At 53.8% G+C, this 26,359-nt stretch overlaps 2 protein-coding genes across 13 annotated transcripts in view; one reads left to right on the top strand and one right to left on the bottom strand.

Annotated features, from left to right (window-relative positions):
* Window positions 1–6,217, bottom strand: part of HEXD (hexosaminidase D) — a 26,699-nt gene extending 20,482 nt beyond the window's left edge. For 3 of the 4 annotated variants that reach the window (XM_057501884.1, XM_057501885.1, XM_057501886.1), the window contains exons 1-3: window positions 5,771–5,987; window positions 5,344–5,470; window positions 3,737–3,874 (exon numbers count right to left, since the gene is read on the bottom strand). In XM_057501884.1, coding sequence (XP_057357867.1) covers window positions 3,737–3,820 — 84 coding nt within the window. In that variant the 5' untranslated portion in view covers window positions 3,821–3,874; window positions 5,344–5,470; window positions 5,771–5,987. Of the gene's footprint in view, window positions 1–3,736; window positions 3,875–5,343; window positions 5,471–5,770; window positions 5,988–6,104 lie in introns of those variants that run through there. The other variant, XM_057501887.1, reaches the window with a different exon arrangement.
* Window positions 5,479–26,359, top strand: OGFOD3 (2-oxoglutarate and iron dependent oxygenase domain containing 3). Of its 9 annotated transcripts, none has more exons than XM_057501896.1 (10): window positions 5,479–5,568; window positions 7,959–8,168; window positions 11,861–11,936; window positions 13,043–13,085; window positions 15,047–15,111; window positions 15,368–15,424; window positions 17,185–17,338; window positions 20,576–20,699; window positions 21,519–21,752; window positions 21,863–21,981. In XM_057501896.1, the coding sequence occupies exons 2-9, from the start codon at window positions 8,072–8,074 to the stop codon at window positions 21,707–21,709; spliced, it is 807 nt and encodes a 268-aa protein (XP_057357879.1). In that variant the 5' UTR covers window positions 5,479–5,568; window positions 7,959–8,071; the 3' UTR covers window positions 21,710–21,752; window positions 21,863–21,981. The 9 variants fall into 9 exon arrangements, with proteins under 9 accessions (XP_057357879.1, XP_057357877.1, XP_057357873.1 ...); XM_057501894.1 differs by lacking the exon at window positions 5,479–5,568 and adding an exon at window positions 6,094–6,246; XM_057501890.1 differs by lacking the exons at window positions 5,479–5,568; window positions 21,863–21,981 and adding exons at window positions 6,106–6,246; window positions 26,048–26,182 and having other exon boundaries at window positions 7,959–8,176.

The following is a 26,359-nucleotide window of genomic DNA, read 5'->3' as shown; positions in this document are numbered from 1 at the left end:
TTGCTTTCAATGATTGTTCCTATTGTTTTATTCTTCTCGATTGTATTTATTTATGCTTTAATCTTTATGATGTCCCTCTTTCACTGCTTAGTGCCTCATTTGTTCTTCTTTTTCTAGTTTCATTAATTGTGAGTTTAGACTGCTTATATGGGATTGTTCTTCTTTCCTGAGGTAGGCCTGTATTGCAATATACTTCCCTCTTAGCACAGCCTTCACTGTGTCCCACAGATTTTGTGAATTATTGTTGTCATTTGTCTCCATATATTGCTTGATCTCTGTGTTTATTTGGTCATTGATCCATTGATTATTTAGGAGCATGTTATTAAGCCTCCATGTGTTTGTGAGCTTTTTCATTTTCTTTGTGTAATTCTTTCTAGTTTCATACCTTTGTGATCTGAGAAGCTGGTTGGTACAATTTCAATGTTTTTTAATTTACTGAGGCTCTTTTGTGGCCTAGTGTATGACCTATTCTTGAAAATGTTCCATCTGCACTTGAGAAGAATGTGTATCCTGTTGCTTTTGGATGGAGTGTTCTGTAGATGTCTGTTAGGTCCACCTGTTCTAATATGTTGTTCACTGCCTCTGTCTCCTTATTTTCTGTCTGGTTTGCCTGTCCTTTGGAGTGAGTGGTGTGTTGAAGTCTCCTAAAATGAATGCATTGCATTCTATTTCCCCGTTTAATTGTTAGTATTTGTTGCACATATGTGGGTGATCCTGTGTTGGGTGCATAGATATTTATAACAGTTATATTCTCTTGTTGGACTGTCCCCTTTATCATTACATAATCTTTGTCTCTTGTTACTTTCTTTGTTTTGAAGTCTATTTTGTCTGACACAGGTACTGCAACTCCTGCTTTTTTCTTCCTGTTAGTTACATGAAATATCTTTTTCCATCCCTTCACGTTCAGTCTTTGTATATCTTTGTGTTTGAAGTGAGTCTCTTGTAGGCAGCATATAGATGGGTCTTGTTTTTTTTATCCATTCAGTGCTTCTATGTCTTTTGATTGGTGCATTCAGACCATTTACATTTAGGGTGATTATCAATAGGTATGTACTTATTGTCATTGCAGGCTTTAGATTCACGGTTACCAAAGGTTCAAGGGCAATTTCCTTACTATCTAACAGTCTAATTTAACTCACTTAGTATGGTATTACAAATGACCTAAATGTTCTTTTTTTTTCCTCCTTTTTCTTCCTCCTCTATTCTTTTTTTTTAGGTATCATATTCTGTACTCTTTGTCTATCCTTTGATTGACTTTGGGATTAGTAGATTTGAATTTGCATCTGCTTAGTAATTAATTGTTCTACTTTGCTGTGGTTTTATTTCCCCTGGTGACAGCTACTTAGCCTTAGGAATACTTCCATCTATGGCAGTCACTCCAAAATACACTTCAGAGGCGGTTTGGGGGAGGTAAATTCTCTCAGCTTTTGCTTATCTGAAAATTGTTTAATTCCTTCTTCAAATTTAAATGACAACCTTGCTGGGTAGAATATCCTTGGTTCGAGGCCCTTCTACTTCATTGCATTAAGTATATCATGCAACTTCCTTCTGGCCTGTAACGTTTCTGTTGAGAAGTCTGACGATAGCCTGATGAGTTTTCCTTTATATGTGATCTTTTTCTCTCTCTGGCTGCTTTTAATACTCTATCCTTATCCTTGATCTTTGCCATTTTAATTACTATATATCTGGTGTTGTCTTCCTTGGGTCCCTTGTGTTGGGAGATCTGTGGATCTCCACAGCCTGAGAGACTCTCTCCTTCCCCAGATTGGGGTAGTTTTCAGCAGTTACCTCCTCAATGACACTTTCTATCCCTTTTTCTCTCTCTTCTTCTGGTACCCCTATAATGTGAATATTGTTCCGTTTTGATTGGTCACACAGTTCTCTCAATATTCTTTCATTCTTAGAGATCCTTTTTTCTCTCTGTGCCTCTGCTTCTTTGTATTCCTCTTCTCTAATTTCTATTTCATTTACTGTATCTTCTACTACATCTAATCTGCTTTTAAATAACTCCATTGTATGTTGCATTTCAGATATGGAATTTCTTAATGATTGATTCTCCATCCTAAATTTGTCCCTGAGTTTCTGAATATTTTTCTGTACCTCCATGAGCATGTTTATGATTTTTATTTTGAGCTCTTTTTCAGGAAGATTGGTGATTCAGTTTCTTTGGGCCCTTTTTCTGGGGTTTGTGATATTTTCTTCTGAACCAGGTTCCTTTGATGTTTCCTATTTCTATGTGGCGCCCTCTAGATCCCAGAAGCTCTAGTCTCTGGAACTGCTCACCCCCTGGAGTGAGGTCGGGGTTCACAGGGGAGCGGCGCTTGTGATGACTGGGGGGAGGAAAGATGTTTCCTGATTTCCGGCTGCAGTGCCTGTCTCCCGTATCAGAGCCAGTGGGCTGAGCATGCAGGTGTGAGCCTCTGTGCTTTTGCATCTGTAGCTGTCGGAGGTGGGGCCTCCCTCTGGCTGGCCTGACGCCAGCACAGTGAGTGCAGTTTGCAAGCCGGTGCTAGCAGGCCAAGAGGTAGGCACAGCAGGCTGCATGACTCAGTGGGGGGCCTCGGAGCTGAGCAGGCAGCCAGGGGGACAGAGTGCCTGAAGCTCCTCAAAGTTCCCAACCTGCTGGGCAGAGTGCGCCCAGACAACCTTGTCCACCTATCCCTTCTCCTGTGCAGCAAGCTCCGTGCAAACCCCACCCCTTCAGCAGCCCTCTCGCTGCTAGGAAGCCTCTCAGACTGCCCACCTTTCCTTTGTCCCAGAGCGGCTGGATGCGGATCCCTGTCCTCCACAATTGTCTGAAATCTCAGTCTCTCAAGTATTCCATCTGTCTTAGCTTTCCAACCCCACTAATCTCCAGAGCACCATGTAGTGTAGGTTTATGCTCACAAAGCAAATATCCAGGGCTGGGTGTTCAGCAGCCCCAGGCTTCCACCCCCCTCCCCGCTCCGTTTCTCTTCCTCCCGCCGGTGAGCTGGGGATTGAGGAGGGCCTAGGTCCCGTCAGATCAAGGCTTTGGTATGTTCCCCTGTTCCGTGAGGTCTGCTCTCTTCTCCAGGTGTGTGCAGTCTGGTGCAGCCTTCTTGCCTGTTGCTCTTTTAGGATTAGTTGTATTAACTATATTTTCATATTATATGTGGTTTTGGGAGGAGTTCTCTGTCTCACGTCTCACACCATCTTGAATCGATCTCAGGGACGGTCCTTCTTGCCTCTTCCAGCTTCTGGTGTTGCCAGCAGTCATGGAAGCACCTCTCTCCAATCTCTGCCTCCTCGCCACATGTTGTCCCCACTGTGTCTCCACAGTCTGCCTTCTGTGTGCGTGTATGTTTCTAAATGTCCCTCTTCTTTGAGGCCATCACTCATGGGACTAGGCCCACCCTGTACCAGGGTGACATTGCCTAATCTTGACCTCATCTGCCAAGACCCTATTTCCAAATCAGATCACCTGCACAGGTACTGGTATGGGGGTTAGGGCTGAACTTATCTTATAGGGACCCAATGATGTTCACACAGGATGCTGTGGGTTTCTTTTGTTCTATTTTTTCCCCTTTTTCAATCCTGGGTGCTCTATCTGTTCATTGGGGATTTTGGGGAAACTCGGACTCATGCTGTCACGGTCATGCCCCAACCCAGAACCCACGGCTACCCTCTAAGCACCCTTAACCACAGAATGCTGCTCACAACTGCACGACCCACCCAAGGCAGAGGGCGTCCTCCAGAGAGCAAAGGAGGCACTCACCTCGGCGAGGTAGGACACTTTTGGGGGGGCCCCTTTGAGGTCCAGATGAACTAACCGCATCTTGAATGGCGAGGAAACCGACATTTTACTATTTTTTGTGAAGTCGTATGACAAAGTCTTGTGTTTTGGCACCTATTGCTGGTAGAGAAACAGAGTTGTAAATAGGCAGAGACATCCCTCCACCCCTCTGCCCTCCCACTTTCTGCTCCATTTCTAAAAGGGCCAGTTTTGCTTTATCCACTAGAAGGAAACTCATTTCACCAACATGAAAATGAACCAAGTCTATCTTCATGTTCAGATAGAGGGACCTCTACCATTTAATTGTGATTTGCCCCTAAAATAGAATAGCACTGGTTTCCTTCTAAGACAGCTATGACCTAACACCAATGACTACAAAATCATTTTCTGTTTTAAAGACCCTCAGGTGCTATATAGATACTGTGCCAGTGAAAACAGCCAGGCAGCTATCTGTGAACATTTTTCAGGCCCCACAATATGCCTGTAGAAATTTTATCTTCAGTTTTATTTTACTTAAGGGTAGCATTAAAAATAATTTACACTTCTAGAGCTCAAGTCAGCTTGGCTGTATGGAAGAAACTGAAAAAACTAAGTCAGAGAAAACTGTCTAGGATTCAAAATACACCACTGATAACTTGAAAAACAAATGGGCCCCATCAGGGCTGACTATTCTGTATTAACCAAGGGAAGTGTCTGCATGATGACAAAGCAGCTAGGAGATATTGAAATCTTATTTTTTCCTTCTATTAAAAAACACAGAAAACAGCAGCAGAATCACAGAACCCAAGAATGGACTAACAGTTACCAAAGGGAAAGGGACTGGGGAGGATGGGTGGGAAGGGAGGGATAAGGGCGGGAAGAAAGAAAGGGGGCGTTATGATTATCATGTATAGTGGGGGGACACGGGGAGGGCTGTGCAACACAGAGAAGACAAGTAGTGATTCTACAGCATCTCACTACACTGATGGACAGTGACTGTAATGGGGTGGGGGGGGACTTGGTGAAGGGGGGAGCCTAGTAAACATAATGTCTTTCATGTAATCGTAGACTTATGCTCACAAATCGTAGATTTATGCTCACAAAGCTCACAAAATTTAATAAATAAATAAACCAACCAAAAAACACAGATAATCAATCAGATGGGAAAAGGAAAGGAAATGTTTGTATATTGGTCATATATTCAGTTCTGTAATTGAAGCTGCCTGTTCTGTGCTGGATTCATAAATCCCTGACCTTAAGGAATCCATCCTACAGAAAGGGACAGAAAATATATGCACACAGAAACCAACCAGACTGATGGAGTGGGCAGAGAAATCATATTCAAGATACTTTCGAAAACATTCTCAAAGCAATTACTAAATTACCAGCTGAGGGGTGGGTGATTTTGTGAAAGAGCATTCTTAAAAACTGCAATGCTTTTAAAGCTGAATTGTTTTAAAATTCTTCAGATCAAATCTATTTTCCAGGGAATAGATTTGAAGGGAAAATCTTTGTGCTGAGAAACCTGCATTGGTAGTGTTGTGCCCCCTCATACTCAGAGAGAAGTCATTATTCCTGCGACACTCAAGTGAGAAACAAACATATTTTACCTGCGACAGACACACTCAAGAGTTGTTCAACAACACATTTCTGCAAAACCTAAACAAAAAGAACCGAAGTCACATTCGATCTTGTGTGCGCTGCATTTCTTGGCTTGGAGTCCCTCCTGCATGAGGTCTGGAGGAACAAGATCATTTCAAAGACTCGGGTCAACCATCACTACCTATCAAAGTAACTGGTCGTTCTGCGGTTGTCACATCCCTCCGGGCTTCCAGGCAAGTAACCAAGAGCCCTGAATGTCGCCCGATGGGCACGCGTTTCCCGTTTCAGGACTGGGTGAGGGGAAGCTCTCCGAGCGGACGCTAAGGTCTCCCCTCCCCTGCGTCGGGGAGGCGCCCCTCCGACTTCATCCTGAGGAGCGGCCCTCGCCGTAACCGTCCCTCGGAGCCCTGGGAAGCCTGATGGAAGCCCTCTTACTTCCCGCCCACCCCGGAGGAAGGTCCTGCGGGGAAACGCAAGGCTGTCAACAACGCAGCGCCCTGGGGAGATACCGTCCCAGCGCCGGGTGGCACGACCGGAGAAGGGCTCCGAGAGCCCGGAGGAGGGCGGGAATCCTCGGAAGGCGTGGGGACCCCGGAGGACGGCGCGGCAGGGACGCAGCGCTGACGGGGCTCGGGGGCCCGAGCGCCCGCGGAGCCGGCCCGCCCCGCCCGCTCGGCGCTCGGCCTGCGATTGCTCGGGCCTGGCGCCAGCCCCGGAGCCGACGGCCGAGCGCGTCATCCTCGTCCCCGCCGCGCCGGCCTCGCGCTACCTCTCACGGCGCTCGTCCCGGGTCCGGGCGGCTGCTGCGTGCCCCGGGCTCCGTAGCGGCCCGGCCCGATGGCGCCTCAGCGGAGGAGCGCGCCTAAGGCAGCGGACGGCAGTGGGGCGACTGACCGCCGGCGCGCGGGCAGGTACCCGGCAACGCCGGGCGGGGCGGGCTGCGGCGGCGGCGGGGTGTGGGCGGGCCTCCCCGCGAGGGGCGGACCCACGCGTGGGCGGGGCCTTGTGGGCGTGCTGTGGTGGGCGGGCCCTTGGCGGGTCCCGCCCTGCGTCCACGTGGCGGCGGTGGGAACAGGTGCAACCCTTCAGCGTCCGCGGCCCGGGGCCTGGAACTCCCGGCCGGGAACCTTTCCCCACTCCTCCCCCCGCGCGCAAAGGGCCCACCCGGGCCGCCCGCACGAGGACGAGACCGCGGCCCCCGCCGTCCGGTCCCTGTGTGCGGGGGACGCCCCGCACAGGGTCCCCAACTAGCGAATAAGCGACATCTCACCACGTAGCCTTCCAGGGGATAGTGCCTGCAGCTTCCGGAGCCAGGATGCATTTTGATCCCTCGGGCCAAGTCCCTGTGTCGTGGTGCGTGCCCCATGGGCCATGGACCGTGCCCCAAGACCTGAAAAGCAGGCTCCTTCTGCTTTGTCGGGTGCAGGTTCTCGGGTGCAGCTTCAGCCAGGTTACCCCAAAAGGTGCTTATGTTGAGGAGACTCCACGGGGTATCTGGCATCCGGATCTGGTCCCAGAGGCTGTTACTTCAACTCTTGCCTCTGCACCTACACCCAGTTTACTGTCTGAGTAGCCAGGCTGTCAGGAGAACCAGCACCCCACCAGCTCTCTGCTGCTTGCAGCTGGAATGGGCTGGTTGGCAGTCTCCCTGCTGGGTCCCAAAATGCTTGGGGAAGAGAAACTAGGGCCCATGAGAGTCAGGCGTCCACCCTGGTCTGATCAGAGGAGGTCGTGTGGGCTGGACAGCAGTTCCAGGGGCACTCATGCTCCCTGTTTCAAATGCTCATGTATTCACTGGGCTGGGCCCACCTTGGAATTTATGTAATTGGAATTTGTGTGCTGTTTATATAGCACTACTGAGTGTTGAAGGACATGAAGAAATAGAAGGCAGTCTCCCTGCTTTTCAGGAATCAACTGCATACTTGAGGGCACCCTCCACGAAAGGAGCCCCCATTTCTCCTCTCCTTTCCTTACAGTCCTTCAAGTTCTGCAGTCACCAAGCCCTTCCTAGACAATAGCACACGGCTGCTCGGTGGCACATTCATGTGCACCCACACATGCAAGTACACACAGAGACACGTGTGCACACACAGACATGCGTGCAGCTTCAGCATCTGCACTTGGACCACGCAGTTACCTGGGTCATGCAGAGAGCAACTCACTTTCCAGTCATTGCCGTTGTGTTTGTGTTCTCTTCCCGGCTGGTTTGTGACTTTAGTTCGGTTGGTTTGACCCACACTTAACTTAGTTCACGATGTGTGTGCACATGCATATAGCAGGGGCACATGCATGGGGTGGACAGTTATTTTCTGACGCAGGCAACATGATTAGTGCCACAGACCCTGGCAGGACCCCCCAGGTGGGTTCTTGGCGGCGTGGCTGGGCTGGGAGAGACACCAACTGGCAGTTTATCTTATTGCCAGCATGCCTGGTCAGATGGGGCCACGTTCCCCACCATGCTCTCCCAAGCTGGTGCATGCCTCTGGGTTGACTGAGAGTCACTGTGACAATGGCTAGTGCAGGAACAGTTGGAGGTTGGCTCTGCCTAAGTGTGGATACTGTGGTCTCCCTTTTCAGCACATGCAGGTGTGTTTGTGTGACCACGGTTGTTTTCTGTTCTCAGCGGGAAGAGTTTCCGGGCGCCGAGGGCAGCACAAAGGAAGTGGCTGAGAGCTGCAGTCCTGGGTGCCTGGGCCTCGCTCGCCGGGCTCTTGCTCTGGGGCAGTCTAGGGGGTGATGACAGCATCACTGAGGTCCTGGCTCACCGTGGTGAGGTCCTGCCAGGCAGGTTCGTCGAGGTGCCCTGCTCCGAGGACTACGACAGTCACCGAAGGTTCGAAGGTATTCAGTGCTGCAGCGGTCCAAGAGACAGCGCAGTTAATGTAAAACGTGGCACCTTAAAAATGCATCTGTCCTTTGCCGCAATGAATTGTGGGAATCAGGTTGAAAGTGGTGGGGAGGTCAGGGGCAGGTGATCTTTCTCCTCCCCCAGGTTGGTTGGCTCCTGGGCTGGGACAGGCAGGTGTTTCAGTTCTTCCCGAGCAGGGACAGGCCTGCTGGCCACCACCCAGACCATGGCCAGCACTTCCTGGAGGTGCCCCACACTGTGCGCACCGTCTGGTGGAGGAGATGGCTTGTCTGAAGCATGTGTCAGAATCGGAAAGGTAGGGATACGAAAGCTAAAACCAGAAACGGCATTGGCTGTAGAAAGTATCATAGAGCGTTGTCACTCGAGAAAATGTAACGTGGAATGTCACGCCAGAGGTCCTCCCCATCGTCATGCGTCACGTGTCCCCTCCTGGTGCCCACCGTCTCTGATGAGGACAGGCAAATGGAGTGGCCAGTGGCTGGGTTGGAGGCTGGCAGGCTGTGCCCAGAGGAGCTGCGAGGCTGAGCCGTGCCAGGTCATGGCTTCAGCTCCCCAGAGAGCACACCCTCTGACTGGGGGACCCAGCCAGGCCACAGGAGACCCTGTGGCTCTGGGCCCTTCTCAGGTTGCTTTAGTTTCCAGCATGTTCCCTGCTGCCTAGATGCTTTCTCAGTTTTAAAAACGTAGCCTGAGCAACTGGGCTTTAAAGACAGAATCCAATTTATTATTATTTTTTAAAGTAATAATACTTGAACTAAAAAAAGGTTGCTGAGTATTTCCACCAAGGGACACCATCGTGATGCCCACCAGTGGGCCTTAGTGGTGAAGGGGTGTGCGGTTCGCTCAGCTGGCAGGTGTGCTGCAGGGCCTGTTTCCACCGCAGTGGTCCGCCAGGGAATGTGGTGCTGCCTGCACACTCGCTGTCTCCCTCAGTGTCTTCCCTCTAAGTCCCTCTAAGTCTTCCCTGTAAGTCCAAGCTCTCAAGAAAATGTTTTTCAGTTGCTAGAAATGAAGTAAAGTTTTTCTTCCTAAGTGCTGGAGAGGATGGTGGTGATGTTTGCACAGCAATCTGAATGTAGCTGATGCCACTAAACTATATACTTAAAAATGGCTAAAGCGGTAAATTTTGTATTATGTGTGTTTACCACAGTGCAAAAAAATAGCTGAAGTGCATTTTAAAGCCTCTGGGCTCCCCCTTCCTCAGTCCTCCCTGAGACAGCAGAGGCGAGAGCAAGCCCTTCACACAGAGGCTTCCAGGTCGGGGCGGTGAGGCCCTCCTAGCCCCCTCTATCCAGGTAGCATGTGACTGCGTGTCCGTAGTGTGCACTCGTGTGTGTGCGCTGACACTGTACCATTCACAGCTCGCTTTTTAACTCGGATTACATCTTTGATGCTTATTCACACTGGATGTGCTGTATCTGCCAGATTTTCAGATTTCAAAATGCATGGGGTTTTGGTTCTCTCTCTTTAAAAATCGATTTCTAACCTTACAGCATTGTAGTTAGATAATATAATCTGTATAGATCCTTTGATATTGGCTCAGACTTTCTTTGTGGCCTAATATGTTTTTGTTGATGGTCCACGTGTACCTGGAAGAACGTGTGTTTTCTAAGAGTTGCCTGCAGAGTTCTGAGCATCACCCTAGTCCAGTCTCCCGTTTACAAACTCTCTCTAATGGTTTTCCGTCTCCTGCATCCGTCCTGAGAGCTGTGTGCTAGAATCTCCACCATGACTGGGCCTGGTGGCTTCTCCTGGCTGGTCTTCCTGGGTTGGCTTCCTTATGTATTGGAGATGTTGTCCTTCTGTGCCGTTTGTCCCGCCTTTATCTCCCTGTGAGTTGTTCCTGTCATCCCTGATGAGTCTTACACCTCTTTGGTCTTAAAGCACATTAGTTCTGCAGGTGTCAGCCCCGAAGCTCCTTTGGTTCTCATCGTGTTTGCCTTTACTTTCAATCCTTCTGGGTTATGTGTAGGGAGTAACCCTTATGAAAAGCATCTATCTGACTTGCGTTTATAATGAAGAACCTGTATCAGTGGGGTCATGGGCAGCCCCCTGGGACTGAGGCACCCCTCCCCTAGTGGCCGCCAAGCAGAAGTTTATTCTTCCCACACGACAAGGCTCAGAGAAAGGCACCCAGTGGGCCTGGCGCCCTGTGAGCCCATCCGGGCCAAGCCTCTTAGCGCCAGTCGGTGTGTGTGGTCCCAGAGGCTCGCTCCACCTCCAGGCACGGGCTTACGTTCCAGGCAGGAAGAAGGGAGGAAGGATGGAAATTAAAGGTCAGCCAGCCCAGTGTGTCCTGAGAGTGTCCCAGGTCCCCATCTCATCAGCTGGGACTGTCCCATGGCCCGCCTAGTGTGAGGCAGCTGACCCACCTGGTCAGCGAGAGCTGGCCTGCCCTTTGTGCCAAAACGCAAGGAGCTTGCTGCGCTCATCTGTCTCCGATACTCTAACTCGTGCTAGCTGTATCCACCCTGACCCCGTCCACCTGACCCTGGCCCCATCCACCCTGACCCTGACCCCGTCCACCTGACCCTGGCCCCGTCCACCCTGACCCTGGCCCCATCCACCTGACCCTGACCCCGTCCACCTGACCCTGACCCCGTCCACCTGACCCTGGCGCCGTCCACCTGACCCTGGCCACATCCCCAGCCTCTTCCCTTAAGGAGCTGCAGATCCCAGGTACAGAGAGGCGGAGGGAGTGCCAGGTGGACTATGGTGAGCACCTTTGGTGGCAGCCTCTGCTGGGACCCTGGGCAAGGACAACGAGTAGAATTATAAGCTGTAGGGAAAATGGAAGTTCCATGGCCAGGATTCTCACCCAATCCTAATCTCTCGCCCATTGTACATGTGCGATAAGATAATACTCAGCCTTCTGCACAGATGCCTACTTACATGCCTGTTAGCAATAAGCTATTTATGGCTGGTACTGATAGGAGAAGATTCCGCCCCTTGCTAAAGGGGGAGGAAGCAGGAGAGCGGAGCCCAGAGAAGAGAGCAGAGACTGGGGAGCCTGGAGTGGAGGCAGCACCTGGGGCAGAGACGGAGGCGGGCTTGTCGCTTGTAGACAGTTAGGTGACCAGCGTGAGAATAAAGCTTGGTATGAGCCCCTTTTTTTGCCCCCAACGTTCCTTGGTCATTACTGGGTCTCATCGAATCCATAGTGAGCTTGTGCAGAGCTGGGAATCCGCTCCGCCTGGAGTGCATAGGCACAACTTTGGTCATCCAGGAGAGACTTTCTGACAGGTGCTTAGGACTGCCGTCAGCCGTGGTTCTAGGATGTCACGGAGGCTGCCTCTGGGGCTCAAGAGCTGTCCTCCCAAGGGTTAGCAGAGTGCCAGGTGCTTCCTGAGTGACCTGTAGGGGTGTTGGGGGAACAGAAGAAATGCAGTGTGCCCAGGGAGATGTCCGTATGTCCTGCAGATGCACTCATGCTGAAAAGTCATAATTGCTTATCTAAAATTCAAATTTAACCTGGTGTCCTCTATTTTATTTGCCAAATCTGGCCCCCTAATCGTGTGGAAGGCAAGGCCCCACCCCACATAATTCTGTTGTCCCTGGGGAGGGCCACCCACAGGGAAGCCCCCCAGATATGCAGCATCTTTGTTACTGGGATTTTGTGTGGGGTCATCATCGCTTCCTGGCTTCTCTCTCTCCAGGCTGCTCCCCTAGGAAGTGTGGCCGGGGTGTCACCGACACCGTCATCACCAGAGATGAAGCCCAGCGGATTCGCAGGTATGACGTACCTCTGAGCCTCCTAATGATCTGGAAAGTGGGGCTGGGCAGCAGGAAGCAGGAATTACTAATGAAAAGGTGACGTAAAGAAATTCACTTAGAATTCTGTAAGCATTTCTTTGTGTGCTTCTGAGGTCAAAGTTAGGTTTTTACGATTTCCAGGAGAAAAGACCATTGCCCTCAATGATACAATTGCTGACAGAACCTTCTGGAGCCCAGCCCATCTCCAGGGAAGTGGTTCTGACCTGCTTGGGAGGCTGGGGAGATGCTGCCCCCTCGCATCCCATCCCAGTGGGGGCCCCGGTGGAGATGCTGTGCTCGCCCACAGCAGTAGGTGGCGGCTGAATAGTGTTTCAGTCTCTGCTCCAAACCCGGTTGGTTCACCCTGCAGCCCACTCACTGGCTGTGAGTCCTGATGGGGCAGGAAGACTTACTCAGAAGCAGCCGGCATTGGACTTCTGCTTGTTGAGATTTTAAAAACAAGATCTTAAAACTTTTTCCAGTTGTTCAGATACAGAATGCATTTAGACACATGCCCTTGAGCTGACCTCTGCCCATCCACTGGGCTTCTGTTTCTAGATAGCATTGGAGGTGTTCTTTGAGAGGGGGCCACCAGTGCTAAAGATCGATACTTCCTCACGCCAGTCTCCTGGGTGGCCCTGCAGTGCGGGCTGCAGGTGCTAGAGGCTCTTAGAGGTTCTTAGAGGCCATATTGGTGGTCTCAGCAGGCCCACCACAGGCCACTAGGGGGCGTCTGTCTCCTGAGCTGGTGATTACAAAGGCCACCCCGAGCCTGTGCTGGCCAGGGGAGGGACCCACTGGGAGCAAGTCAGCCCATTCGACTGGGCCCTGGGTCTCAATGCTAAAGACAGGAATTAAGCCCAGTTGTTTCTAAACTGTGTTAAATGTTATTAACAAGATGTTGGTAAGATATTGCCATTTACTTGTTTCGCCTTGAAAGTTGAGTCTTTGGTGTAAACGTGTTTATATCAAACATTAGACGTTAAGCAAGCTGTTAATATACCGTTTATCATACTGACTGATATCTGCCTAGGTATACCGCAGCTTAGCAACTAGATTCTGACTTAAATTGTCTTCCTGCACAGCATAGCTGAGAAGGGGCTGTCGCTGGGAGGATCCGAAGGAGGGGTGAGTCTGCGGGTGCTGCCGCTGTCTTCTTACCCCTGTGCTTTTGCTTTCCCTCAAGGCGAAGGCGAGGTGCCAGGACCGCAGGGCCCTCGGGTGCCCCCCATGCGGTACCTGTGTCGGCATTGCCCACAACGGGCTGGGGGCAGGCAGGGAGCTGCTGCGGGGAGTCAGGAGCCCAGGGAGGTTGATGACAAGTCATGGGCGCGGGTGGGCCAGTGGAAGTGGGATGGGTGCTGGGAAACCGGGACAAATGTGTCCCTTGGCCTTCAAGCCGGAGGCCCACAGACACCAAGTAGGCACTGTTGTCCACCATGTGAGACCGCAGGGGTCCCAAGGGTCCCCGGAAAGGTGTGTCCACCCAGAACCTGTGAATAGGGCAAATTTGGAAAGTGGGTCTTGTAGCTGTCATTAAGTTAAGGGTCCAGATGAGGTCATCCTGGATCATCTGGGTGGGTCCTAAATCCCAAGGCAAGTGCCCTTACGGGAGAGAGGCAGAAGAGAAGCTCCGTGAAGATGGGGGCAGAGGGGAGCCTCAGCCGTGAGCCCAGGGACACACGGAGACCCCAGAAGAGGAAAAGGAAGGCAGGACCCTCCCCGGAAGCCTCTGGGGGAGACGGCGCTGCCACACCCTGATCTAGGACTTCTGGCTCCAGAGCAGGAGAGGAACTCCTATTGTTTTAAGCCCCGGTTGGTTAGGGCAGCCACAGGGACAGATGTGGCTGGGCAGCTGTGTGCTTAGCTGCTCCTCCCTGTGCAGCTCTGTCCCCACCAGCACCTCCCCTCAGCTTGAGTTCTGCACTTTTTGAATGTGGATCCCTTCGCCCATTGTGTGAAATGTGAGAAGATGCCATCTCTGTGTGGTTCAATGACCACTGAATGACCACGGAATTACAGTCACCGTGTGCACCCGAACCCTAAACATGTTTGAAGCTCCTAGGAAGATTAATTTACAGACTTTGCTAGAATATCCAAGTATTTCTGTGATTAGCCATGTGACTTTATCCTGCAAACTCTTTTCTCTTGAGTACTGAAAATTAAGCTCCATTTATTTCAGTTTGGTTCAATTCAGGGGAGTGTTTACTAAAGTACTTGCTCTTTGCTCGGCATTCACTTGGGAAGCTGTCTTGCAGCAAATTTACCAGATTTGATACCTTTAAGTTCAGTTAACGTTTCTTACTCCCAAATTATGTTTAACCCCCTGGGCTGGTTGCTGCATCTGTGAGGAAAGACGTGAAAGCTCCACAGACAAGGTGAAAACAGTCTGTGCTGGTGGTCACTTCCCCTTCCAGAAGTGTCTGTCTGCACAGACCTGTCCACCAGTTACTGCAGCCTCATTTCTCACCGCCTCAGACTAGAAACAACCCACATGGCTGTGTCTAGGTGGGTGGGCACCCCAGTGGGGGCTCGCGAGCCAGAGCATGGGGGTAGGATGGATACATGCAAGGCGGTGAGTCAGCCACATGTGTCCTCTCCCCCCACATTCTGGGAAGTGCAAATCAGCTGTCATAGCAGGAAGATTCTGTGGCAGGGGATGGGGAGGGGTGGGTGCTGAGAGGCAGGGAGCAGGGGTGACGGGTGCAAGGAAATCTGGGTGACCGGTGATTACCGCCTTGGTAGTGACGGTCTGGCAGCCTCATGCTGATGTCAGAACTTACCAGGCTGTCTGCTGGAAACAGGAGCAGCTGGCTGTACGGGTTCTAACAGCCGAAGCTGGGGAGGGAGCGTTTGGGATTCAGCAGCAGCAGTCTGCGGGGACACGTGGAGGACCCCCTCTGTGAAAGGCCTCAGAACACTGCAGGAGGAGCTTGGTCTGATGAGTTCCGACCTGCGCTCCCGGACCGGCCCCGCTAGGCAGCGCCTCCTGACCGGGCGTATGCGTGTCTAGCAGCCTGGGTTCCCCCCGAGCGCCTGGCCCGGTGTCCCGGGCGGGCCTCACCCTGGCTTCCCCGCACTTCTTCCAGGCGTCCATCCTGGACCTGCACTCCGGGGCCCTGTCCGTGGGGAAGCACTTCGTGAACCTGTACAGGTGAGAGCCGGGGAGCCGCGACCCTAACCGCGGGTGACCTCGCGCCTCTGCGCGTCGTAGCGGGGACACAGGGACACTGGGCTGCGTGACCGGGGTGAAGGCGGGGGCCGGGGCGGCGCACGGAAGGCCGCGGGGCTGCGGGGTCTGAGCGTGGCCCGCTTCATGCAGAGGGCCCTGGTTCGCTGCGGGGGACGCTGGATTTAAGGCAAAGAAGGAAGATTTGTAAACTACATGTGTTAATACTGTTTTCCCACAGATACTTTGGGGATAAAATACAAACGGTCTTCGCCGAGGAGGACTTCCAGCTGTACCGGTGAGCAGGGCGAGGCGACAGGTGCGGGTGCGGCCGGTCAGGCTCCACGCCAGCCACGCGTATTTCGCGGTCCAGACCACGCCGGCCACGCCCACCCGGCCACACTCAGCGGACCACATTCTCAGGCCACACCCACCACCCTAACTTTCGCTCGCTACGCCCACTCACACGGTCCTGGCCACTCCCCTTGGTCACGCCCACCGGCGACCACGCCCACATCACACTGTTGGTCACACCCTGCTGGCCACACCCACCACCCAACCCTACACTTGCCACTCCCCTGCCCTCCCCACTGGCCACGCCCCCAGGGAGCCACACCCACCAGACCACATTCCGTGGCCACGGCCGCTCACCACCCCGCCCTCTGACTTCTCAAGACCCAAGACCAACCTGTGAGGTTGGCGGGGATCTGACCCGCCAGGGAGATGACCCCACGAGAATAAGGGGAGGGAAAAAAAGCGCAGAAGCGGAGAAAGTCTGCCGTTTGGAGGGCGACAAAGTGCCAACCTAGGAGGGGATTGAGTGGCTTATCAATGCATTTTGCGAAAGATCTGTCATTGGATGACAAGATGGAAGAACTTGTCTTTCGATTTGTTGAGCTCTGAAACTTGGTTAAATGCTGTTTGCAAAGCAACAAGGCTTGAAGGTGAACAAAGATTAAGAAACTTAAGCCCACTCAATAGATGGCTTTCCCATAAATAATTTTGAAGGCTTAGTTAACAAAAAATACTAAATGCATAAATATCTCATACCCTGTTGAAGAGTTAGAAACATTTTTAATGTTATTGTAGGTTTAGTAGAAGCTTCATGAACTTTATCGTTGATGTTAAGATATATGCTCTACTTACTGAGATGAGTTCAAAGGGTCACTGGAGGGGTTTGATGCATCCCCAGTTAGAGCCCTGCCTCGATGGGATCCCTTCAGCGGTGACCTTGTTGGAGGGTCAACAGTGGTTAGAAAGTGTTGGCTCACATGCTGTTGTGCTCACACTGTAACCTGGCACATGGTTTTAGGACCCAGTTTATGGCATACTGCATAGGTATGCAACAAGGGAGGTATACACGTAAGTACACTGATCCATATACATGTGTCTATATGTGTTGTGTCGATGCACATAAGGTTCAGGCATGTGTGTGCGTGTGTAGATAGGTATGTACATGTGTGTAGTTAGATGTGCAGGCATGCTATGTGCATGTGAATGGAATGTGTATAGGTTGGTAGGGTACATCACAGGCAGGTATGTGTTCTCATACATGGATAGGCATGTAGGTAGGTATGTACGTGTCTGTGTATACTGGAGAGATGTAGGTTAACTGTCTAGCACTGCTCCCTGTGTTATGGCTCCCAGAAAGCTGGCTCCCTGGAGCTCTGTGGAATTGGCTGCATGGATCAGTGGCTGTCCAGGAGGGCTCTTTTGTCTCCACGGGGCATCACCCTCCTGCCGGGTCAGGCTTTGATCCCAGCTCTGCCTATGCAGTGTACTCCTGGGTCCAGGCCTCTCCATGCTGCTCAGGAGTGTGTGGGCCGTGTGTGGAGGGCCCATGGACAGCGGGCCTGGCACTGCAGTCATTTCTGCAAGAAACTGGTCTTCAGTTCCTGGTCACGCAGGTATCATCCTGTCACATGCACTGGGAGATGTGTGTGTGTCATCGCTCTGCCTCCCTCCGGGCCGTGTCTTCTTGCAGCCCCGCTTGTGCAGGCTCTGTGGGACTGGCGGAGAATTCTGTCCTCCAAGGCCACTTGTGTGTCTTCTCCACAGGCACGTGCGGCAGAAGGTCCAGCTTGCGATCGCCCAAGCTTTTGGCATCAGTGCATCCTCACTGTACCTGACGAAGCCCACCTTCTTCTCCCGCATCAATAGCACAGAGGCCCGGACGGCGCACGATGAATACTGGCGTGCTCACGTGGACAAGGTGGGCACTGTACCTTCCACACGGCCTGGTGGCCACCTGGCTCCGGCTGAGCTTGGCTCTGGGGCTGTGAGCCTCTGTTCTGCAGCATCATGTTTGTAGGCGTTAGGTGTCTTCCTGGGTGGCATTCAGGAAGCACCCTAAATCTAGCTGATGCGGTTGAGGAAGTGAGATTTGTCTCTCATGATGGTGATAAGAGAAGACAGTGGCATGCAGGTCATGAGGTAGTGGGCACCCACTTGAGGGTGGCCTCCACCTGAGCCTTGAGCTGTGCTCTGTGTCCCTGACCAGCCTGTGGCCCGTGGCCACCCTGCAGGCCCCCACTGGGCCTTTGCTCATGACTGTGTCCCACAGACGGCTCCCTCTCCCCGCTCGTCCTGCCACCCCTCCTGCTCTGGCAGCACCCCCAGTGTGGCCCCAGGGGAGATTTGGCTGCAGGAGCATATGAGGCTGTTGATGGCCACCACAGCTGTGGGCATGTTCAGGTGGCCCAGGGTGAGCCTCTGTCTCTGGACGCCGGTGCAGAAGGAGGAGGAAAGTGACCAGAAGGGCTTGAAAGCAGCAGGTTTGGCTGAGAGCTTTCCAACTGAGCTTCTGCTCTGACGTCTGCTCAACATTCAGGAGACCAACGCAGGGGGGCCACGTGTGGCCATCAAGCACGTGCTTGTGGTTAGTGAAACTGAGCAACACAATACTTAGTTAAGTTAGGCTGACTTGAAGTAGCCATGTGTGGCTGGTGGCCCCTTTGTGGGCTGGCACAGATCTGAGGGCATTGTCCGATTCAGGCTGGGGATGTGTGGGCCCAGACATTGGCCTGATCCATCTGTGGTCAAGCCATGTCTGCCTTTACCTTGTGGCCTTAGCAGCAACCGATCCACTGGTGACTATTGCCCAGATCCATCATTTCACTAGGGGCCGGGGTGAGACCTTTGGTGTGAGAAAATTTGAGACATTGCAGAGAAAAAAATAAGGTATTATGGCCTCAAGGGCAAAGAAGATGTGTATGGGGGCAGACAGGTGCATCCAGCAAATGGAAAAGAGAGCCACACGTAGGGCACAGGGTCCGGGAGGATCTCCCTGCAACAGAGGGAAGATCCGGGAAGAATCGGTTCAGGAGAGATGACACTGAGCAGAGTCTGGCTCAGTTATTGAGCTTCAAAGATAAAGAAGAAACTCCTCAGGCAGAGAAAATGAGAAAACAATGACAAGGTGGCCAGCCCCAGAAGTGCCGCTCAGGGCCAGGAGGCCACGGAACAGTCCCCAGGGTCCAGGATAGTGAGTACAGCCGAGGGGTTGCTCAGACGCAGACGTGGCAAGGAGACATCGTCAGGCATGAGAGAGCTCCAGGAATGGGGGAATGGGGTGTGTGCCCTCACCCTGAAGCTTTCTGGACCCCAGCTCAGGGACAGACACCTGGGCAGGACCCCTCAGGCCTTTACCACAGCTGTCCCCCGTGTCAGTGCTCATTGACCTGACTGCCTGTGCTGACCCGCCTCCCGACTGCCTGCTTCCCCGGGCCGCTGGCCTTTACGTGGTCCTCAGATAGTTCCTTTGCAGCATGTGGGGGTGGGCGGGTAGCAGAGGGTCAGGCTCCTAGGTCCCCTCCCACCCCTCCTGGATCTCTTCTATGTTTTGTGCAGCTCATGTGTGGTTTCCGTGGGCGTGAAGTTCACTGCTGAAGCCCGCACGACGCACTGCCCTGTGCAGCTTGTGGGCTTATGTCATGTGCTGTTTGGTGAACCCATGCTGATCAGAGAAGCCAAGCTGGGGTCTGGGTGGGGCTGTGGGGCAGAGCCCAGGTGTGTAGAAAGAGTCCAGCCCTGCAGACAGTGTGGCACATTGCAGGGTACTGAATTTACCAGGTGACATCATCAGGTGTAGACCTAATGCCACCCGGGTCTCAGCCACCCTGGCAGGCGTGCTGCCCCTCCCTCCTGGCCAGCCTGCCTCCTGTCAGGTGATGGCTGTGGTCATGGTCATGGGGGCTGCATAGGGTTGTTGCAGGGGGAGAAGAGCTTTTGGACTTTTTGAGCCTTGATCAGTTGTGTCACGTGGGACTGGCCTGTGGCTTCTGTGTCCTATCCCCATGTCGTGGGTGTCAGTAAAGTCACTTTAGAGTCTATATTTCTAAATCCAGCAGCTGAGTTGCTGAAGTCTGGGGTGGTCCGACAGCGTGGAAGTGGTGTGACCTTTTGGACTGGAGGCCTTGAACTCGTTCACTACTCTGTCTCTTTCCCCAGACTTACTAATGAATGATTCATTAGGCTGGAAAACGTTGTGATGTGATTCAGATTCCTCATATGCTGCACATCACTCTCTTTGCATGAAAAAAATAGCACATCTCATTAAGTTCCTGTATTAACCAGTTGCTGATTTGTGTGTGTTCTTAGGTGACATAGAAACAGCACCTCCTTTGCATTTTGTGGACAGCCCCTCTTTAGTCTGAACGAGATGTTACACTAAATCTCGAAAATCTCACACTGAAAACGTCTTCCTATGGCTTGTGGTCCTGAGGACCCAGAGACGAGATGCTCAGGAATGACTGCCTGTGGCTGCCTTCCCTCCCTGACTTCGGGGCATCTTAGGAAACGAGTCGGAGCCCAGGCCTAGGAGGTCGATTGCCAGAGGGCCCATGTCCCAGCGAGCTGGGACCAGACCCCTCGCCCATGCCCTGCATTGCTCTGCCCATACTGACTTCCAGAAGGGCACCCACGCAGAGGGGGCAGACCTGAGAAGACAGATACTGTAGCATCCCATGCATAAGAGGTCCGCAGAGGCGAGACGTTCTTAGAGATTGACAGCAGAGGGGTGCATGCCGGGGAGAGGGCACTGGTATTTGCTGGGATGGACTTCCATCTGGGAAGGTGGAAGGAAGTGGTGGCTCTGCGCCACTGAGCTGGATGGTAAGCGGCAGGGCAGCTGCATTCTGCCTGGGTTCCGCAGATGGGGCTGCCCCGCATCTGAAGCAAGGGAGAAGCTCTGCGAGCGTTCCCTGTGCTGGCCTGGGGGTTGGGTGTGTGAGAGTGATGGCGTGCCACCAGGGCGCACGGGGAATGGGTGCCTTGCACCCCACACACGCTGCCGTTGCAGAGCACAGCCATGCAGAGCCGCACAGGCATCCCAGGGTCAGCAGCTCCCGGGCTTGCAAGGTTGAGGCACAAGTGCCTCGTCCAGGCCATCTGCATGTGTGTCTGGCCTCTGAGCCAGGCCCTGATGTGCTCCCTGGAACCCTGCCCACAGGTGACCTATGGCTCCTTCGACTACACCTCATTGCTGTACCTGTCCGACTACCTGGACGACTTTGGCGGGGGGCGCTTCGTGTTCATGGACGAGGGGGCCAACAGGACGGTGGAGCCGAGAGCTGGTAGGATGCCCATGGTCCGCGGCCATTGCTGCTGCAGCAGCACAGTGCTCAGCGTCTACCCTCCCACCTCACCAGCTCCTGCCCAGTCCCTTCCCAGACATACCGGACCCGCAGCTTAAGACGAGGCTGTAGTTTGGACCTAGTGGTGTCAATAATGGCTCTGACCCATGGGACTGGCCCGCAGGCGGGAAGGGCCTGGCCCCACTGCCCCGCACAGCGTGGAGCTCAGCGCACCCAGGGATGAGTCATCTACCTCCTCCAAGTTGTGGGGAGAGGGAGCCAGGCCCTGGGACGGGAGGGTGGCCTGGCTTCCTAAGGGGCAGAGCCTCGGGCCTGGGCTCTGCTCTCCTGTGCTCTGGGGGTCGGGGCCGTTCCACCCGGCACTCGTGCTGGTTCAGTATGTCCTGGCCGGTGTGAAGAAGCCCTTCCAGCCAGCAGGTGCAGACTACTCCTTCAGTGGCGCTGGGTCAGCATGAAAGTGGCTTGCGAAACAGGAGGTGTCAGAAAGGGACTAACTTGCCCAGGGTTCACCGACACCCCTCAGTGGGTGAGCCGGGAGGGTGCAGAGCCGGGGGCAGGAGGGGCCTCAGGACACTCTGCTGCCCCAAGAATTAATGGACCCAGAGCGGGGAAGCGTCTGGTGCTGCAGTTACAGAGAGGGTCTTTCTCACCCCTCTGGTGCCCACGGATGAGGAATATGAAGCAAGATGAGGCCAGAGACAGTCTTATTCAGCAAGGAGAACACACCCTCTCGAAGGGAGAGCAGGTGGCCTGGGAGGTCAGGACAAGCCCTGATTATCTGAACACTCGGTTTTACAGGCAAGTATGAGGGGTGGTTAACCGTGGCAGACCATGTCACCGCTGCGGCCCCGCACATGCTCATACTCAGAATGCAGACAGAAGAACACATGGGGAGAACGCTGATGACCGTGCTGTCAGGCAGCTGCGTCTGGGAGGCCTCACCAGGCCCACTAAGTGGAGCCTCAGCCTGGACGGGGGAGGGTTCTTGAATCTGATCAAGAAAGAATTCTCCACCTGGCTGGGTGAGTGCAGGTAAGGAAGGAATTCATTAAAGCGAGAGTAGCAGCGCGTGGCAGGGGCCATGCAGGCAGCAGAGGGCAGAGGGAGGAGAGGGAGGCTCACTGGACTCCTGCCCAGCACAGGGCAGACCCCCTGCCAACTCCTGAAGCCCGGCTCACCTGGCGGCCAGTGTCTGCTTGAATCTGCGCAGCACGGGAACTGAGCCCCTACCACCCCAGGATCTGGGGGAGCCGCAGAGCCCTGGGTGGAGTGAGATGATGTTCTGAGAACTTCCACTTCCCCACTGGTCTGAAATAAAACTGGGGGAGAGAAAGGATTGTGTTGAGACCAGAAAGCTGACTGAAACTGCAAAGTGACAGAGACACTGGCCACCAGAGGTGGAGTGCGGCGAGTTCCTGTCTTTATCACGGAGAAGAGCTCAGACACACGAGGAGTCAGCTTATGCAACAAGGAAGGTCATTCGATAAGACAAGTACACAGTCAGACAGGAGTGCAGGCGTCCTCAGGAGGTGCACCTAAGGGCTTAGGGTTTGGGGTTTTATACAAGGCTTTTTGGGTAGGGGTCGGCATAAGACATGATTCATAATTCCTTTGAAGTTTTCTCTTAAGAAAGGGCTATTCAGGTGCTGTTGATGCAGATCTCCGCATTCTTTACACACTCAGGTTCATTTACACTTCAAAGGTCTGTCTCTCATCCTGGTCACAAAATTAATTGATGAAGGGGTGGGAAGAAGACGAAGAACAGCATGTAGATTAAGGAATAAGCGGGGCCTTTTTCACAGGCAGAATAGATTGTACAGTGGCCTGACCCTCGTCCCAGGTCCCTGCACTGTCTCGATCCTGCGGCTGGGCCGAGGTCTCAGGAGCAGCTCGGGGTCCTTTGTGCTGGAGTTGGCCCCGGGGATTTCCCGGACCGTACGAACCCACCCAGAGAGGCTGCCTGCTCCCACCTCTCCCCTCCTTTGGCCACCCGCGTGTTACTGACTGCCTGGTGTAATGCCAGCAGTGGGAGAGACGTGGAACTGAAGAGGTGCCAGGCGGAGTCGAGGAGGCGCCAGGAGCGCCAGGCATAGAGGAAATGGGTCCTCGGAGGCTGACCACAGCCTGGAGGGAGATCTGCCCCGGGCGGGGCGGGTGGGCCTGCTTCACGCGGACCTCAGTGCACGGACACTGTCCTGCGGCTGGCCTGTGGCCCAGAGCCAATCTAACCTGTTCTGTAACCGACTTATCCGCACACAGGAGACTCATTGTAGGTGGTGACCGCCCTTGTGGCTTTTAAATGATCGATCATGCCCACCAAGGAGGGGACAAAAACGGCCGAGGATCCAGGAGGAAAAGGCAAGGGGCGCCTCAGAGCAGCACAGGGTCCCTCCCCACCCGACCTGTTAGCGAGCGCAGCGTCAGGCCCCTCGGGGTCCCCGAACTGTTGTCGGGCAGCCCGACCTGGGGAGATGTCCTGCACGCTGGGTGAGACCTCATCCCCCAGGAGGGCTCTTGACTCGGATCAAGGAAGAACCCGAGCAGGCCGAGCAGGTACAAGCGAAGAGCAGTTTAATACGGCGGAAGGACGCACCCAGGGCGGGGGTGTGGGCCCCGGAGGGGAGCGGCAGCTGGGGTCGGGCTGGGCGCCCCGTGGCTGGAGGTTAAGCGGGGGTGCAGGATTCATCCGGCGAGGTGGGGTTTTCCCTGGATAGGGAGGGGATTCTGGGAAATAGGGTGACGCCCTCGTTTGTCCTTACATGGTCAGCCTGGAACTGTGGTGTCGCCGAGGGGCGTGGTTTTGGTATGCTAATGAGCGTCTAATTAGGAAGTGAGGTCAGGGTCAGCTTCTGCTCATTGGATCCATCCAGCTTTGGCAGGTCTGTTCTCTGTACCCTCCCTCCCCACATTCCCGAGAACAGTCTACACAGAATATTTAGAATACAAACAAGCATCTAACTGAATGTAAACACTGGCCAAAGTCCCCAGCCCCCTCCCTGCCCCTGTCTGGCTGCCCACCTGCTGTAACACTGGCTGGGCGCGTCTGGGAGGCTTCCAGGGGTCCCTGCTGCCCGGGAGGAGACAGGCATGTAGGGTTCCAAAGACTGACACTGTTTCATAATTCTGGTTACTCAGTTGCTGAACTAAATCCCTCTTTAAGGAAGTGGGTAATAATCTAACAGTTGTTTATTGAAGAAAATTAAGAGGCAGAAAGTACCTTTTCCTGAATTCTGAAATGTGTCACTTGCCAAGTTGGGTGGGCGGTCGTTCAAACAACAGCCCCCCTGTAAATGTGCAGTGTTTGCTCTGCCTCGGGGGCCAGGTACCGGGCGACCGCTGGCTCTGCCCAGATGGCGGCTCCCCGCCTGCTCTGGAGACCGGGCCTGCCCGTGGGCCCTCCCAGGGCGCCGCTGTAGTCCCTGTGGTCAGCTTAACTGCTGTGGACTCCCGCTGTCAGAATGAAGCGTGGGTGGGGCTCATTGCTGGTTCATTAAAAACAGAAGTGGGCCTGAGGCAAAATGTACAGCCTGTGTTGGCATTTGACTGGGTCAGAGAATTTCCATTCCAGGTTACTTAGGGACATGGCCTATCTCCTTTCACGGGGCCGTGCTTGGCCTGGGAGAGGGCAGGCCGGCTTGCCTACAAGCAAGGCCATGTTAAATCTGTTATGCGTTTCTGTGAACAGTTTTCCCTGGTGGAAATTAAGGGAGGCCGCACAGCGCCTTCCCGGCTGACTCCCCTGCAGAGCTCTCGGGTCTGCGGGCCCAGCGCTTGGCAGGTGGCCTCGCCTGCCTCTACCAGTTATTACAGTGCAGGTCTGTTGGTGATTTTTCCAAAAGTGCCCTTATCTTGCCTTTTTCTAAAGGATGTTTTCACTGGATATGAAGTTGTGCGTTGGTAGACTTTTTCCTTTCTCTTTAGAAGCGTCCCTCATGCATCGGGCTTCCACCCCGCGGAGGGCAGGAACCACCATCCGTGTCACAGCCCCTGTGGGGGCTGCCCTTCAGCAGTTCCACGGTGACATGCCTCTGTGTGGATTTATTTGGATTGTCCTGCCTGGAGTTTGCTGAGCTTACTGGATTGAAAGTCAGAGTCTTCCGTAACGCTGGGGAGAGTTCTGGGGGCTGTCACCTCAGGCTGTCTCTTTCCGCTCTCCTCAGTGAGGCTGCAAGGACACGGCGGGGGGGGGCAGCTCGTGTGCCACCCTCATGAGGCTCTCCGTTCTTCCTCGGTCTTTCCTTCTCTGCATTGGTGCTTCCGTTTACAGTATGTGCAGGCGTGCTGGAGGGCCCGCAGGGACCCCTGCCCTCGTGCGCGTCAGCCGCCTTGAGAAGCGTGTCTGTCTGCGGGCGTGGGAGGCTGTCGGGCAGCACTGTGCATACACTCTGGCCACTAGGCCAATGTCTCAAGTTTGATTCAATGTGGAAGAAACTGGGCACAAAATGTCTTTTAAAAGCGTAGGTCTCAGAAAGCGTCATGACTCCACATTACTCCACGATGTGAAAGAGCGTTTCTTTCACATCAGGGGCAGCTGGGCTGGTCCACAGCAGGAAACAGCTGCCCTGTGTGAGTTCCAGGTGCCCCCAGGGCAGTGCTCAGAGATTTCCCGTTGGCTCAGGTGGATTCTTTTGCTGCTATTTCTAGACAGCACAGTTCTCTGTTTACAACTAGCAAGTAGCCCATGTCAGGGGTGGGTTTTTCTCCCCTTTCCAAAAATTTAGAGGCAGGTTACAAATACAAAAGGAAGTAACTGAGCTTCCAGCAGCGACGTTCAAAGGGAACGTGTGGGTCCTGGCCACGTGGCAGGAAGATGGCGCCTGTGGCTCCCCAGGGCCCCTCCTTCGGGGCTTGATGTTGGCTCCCCTGTGAAGAGGCCTGTGGGATGTGTGCGGGAGCAGTCAGACACTGAGCAGCACACCTGGACTGGCGGGCGCCGCCTTCCTGTCTTGTGTCGCCCCTTGGAGGGAGCTGACCCCTGACCTTCCTGACTGTCATCACCCCCAGGGTCTGGTTTTGTTTGATGTGTGATTGGAAATAAGGCCCTGAGTGTCAGCCTAAAGGCCGTGAAGGATGGGCCCAGGTGATCGCATGGCTGTCAGGACCCCAGCCCCAAGTCCCAGCCCTCCCCACAGCAAAGAACCCCTGGTGGCTGGGCAGGGGCCTGGGGCGCCCCTCATCCTACACAGGGGTTTGCCGGCAGGTCCCCCAGCACTGCTGGCCTGTCCCTCTGACCTACCTTGCTGCCGGTGGGTTTCTCTAGTTCTCCTGGGGGGCTGCCTGCAGAGCTGTCCCTGGGGCCCAGACCGCTCTGCCTCCCTCTCTTGCAGGTCGGGTGTCCTTCTTCACCTCAGGGTCTGAGAACCTGCACCGGGTGGAGAAGGTTCACTGGGGCACCCGCTATGCTGTCACCATCGCCTTCACCTGCAACCCCCACCATGCCATCGCAGACCCAGCGCTCACGTAGCACGGGTCCCCTCTGCCGGGGACGCCACAGCAGCACCTGCCCCTCCCTCCAGTTTCAGCCCATTTCAGCCCGTAGGTGCCCTGCAGGTCCTCCCAGTTTTGATCTGCCAACATTTCCATCACTTTCCATCTGCAAGTAAACGCAGGGGCCCTGCTCTCCCCTCCAGGTACCTGGG

This window comes from Manis pentadactyla, chromosome 4 (genome assembly GCF_030020395.1).
Source record: "Manis pentadactyla isolate mManPen7 chromosome 4, mManPen7.hap1, whole genome shotgun sequence".
NCBI classification, from domain to species: Eukaryota; Metazoa; Chordata; class Mammalia; order Pholidota; family Manidae; genus Manis; species Manis pentadactyla.
Note: the sequence above shows the minus strand (reverse complement) of the source record. Positions and strands in the feature narration are given on the sequence as shown.

Excerpts from the sequence above, each read along its gene's own strand:
- OGFOD3 (XM_057501890.1), top strand. The coding sequence starts at position 6,173 with ATGGCGCCTCAGCGGAGGAGCGCGCCTAAGGCAGCGGACGGCAGTGGG. Across the intron at positions 6,247-7,958 it reads GACCGCCGGCGCGCGGGCAG|CGGGAAGAGTTTCCGGGCGC; the intron begins GTACCCGGCAAC and ends TTCTGTTCTCAG. Across the intron at positions 15,112-15,367 it reads CACTTCGTGAACCTGTACAG|ATACTTTGGGGATAAAATAC; the intron begins GTGAGAGCCGGG and ends GTTTTCCCACAG.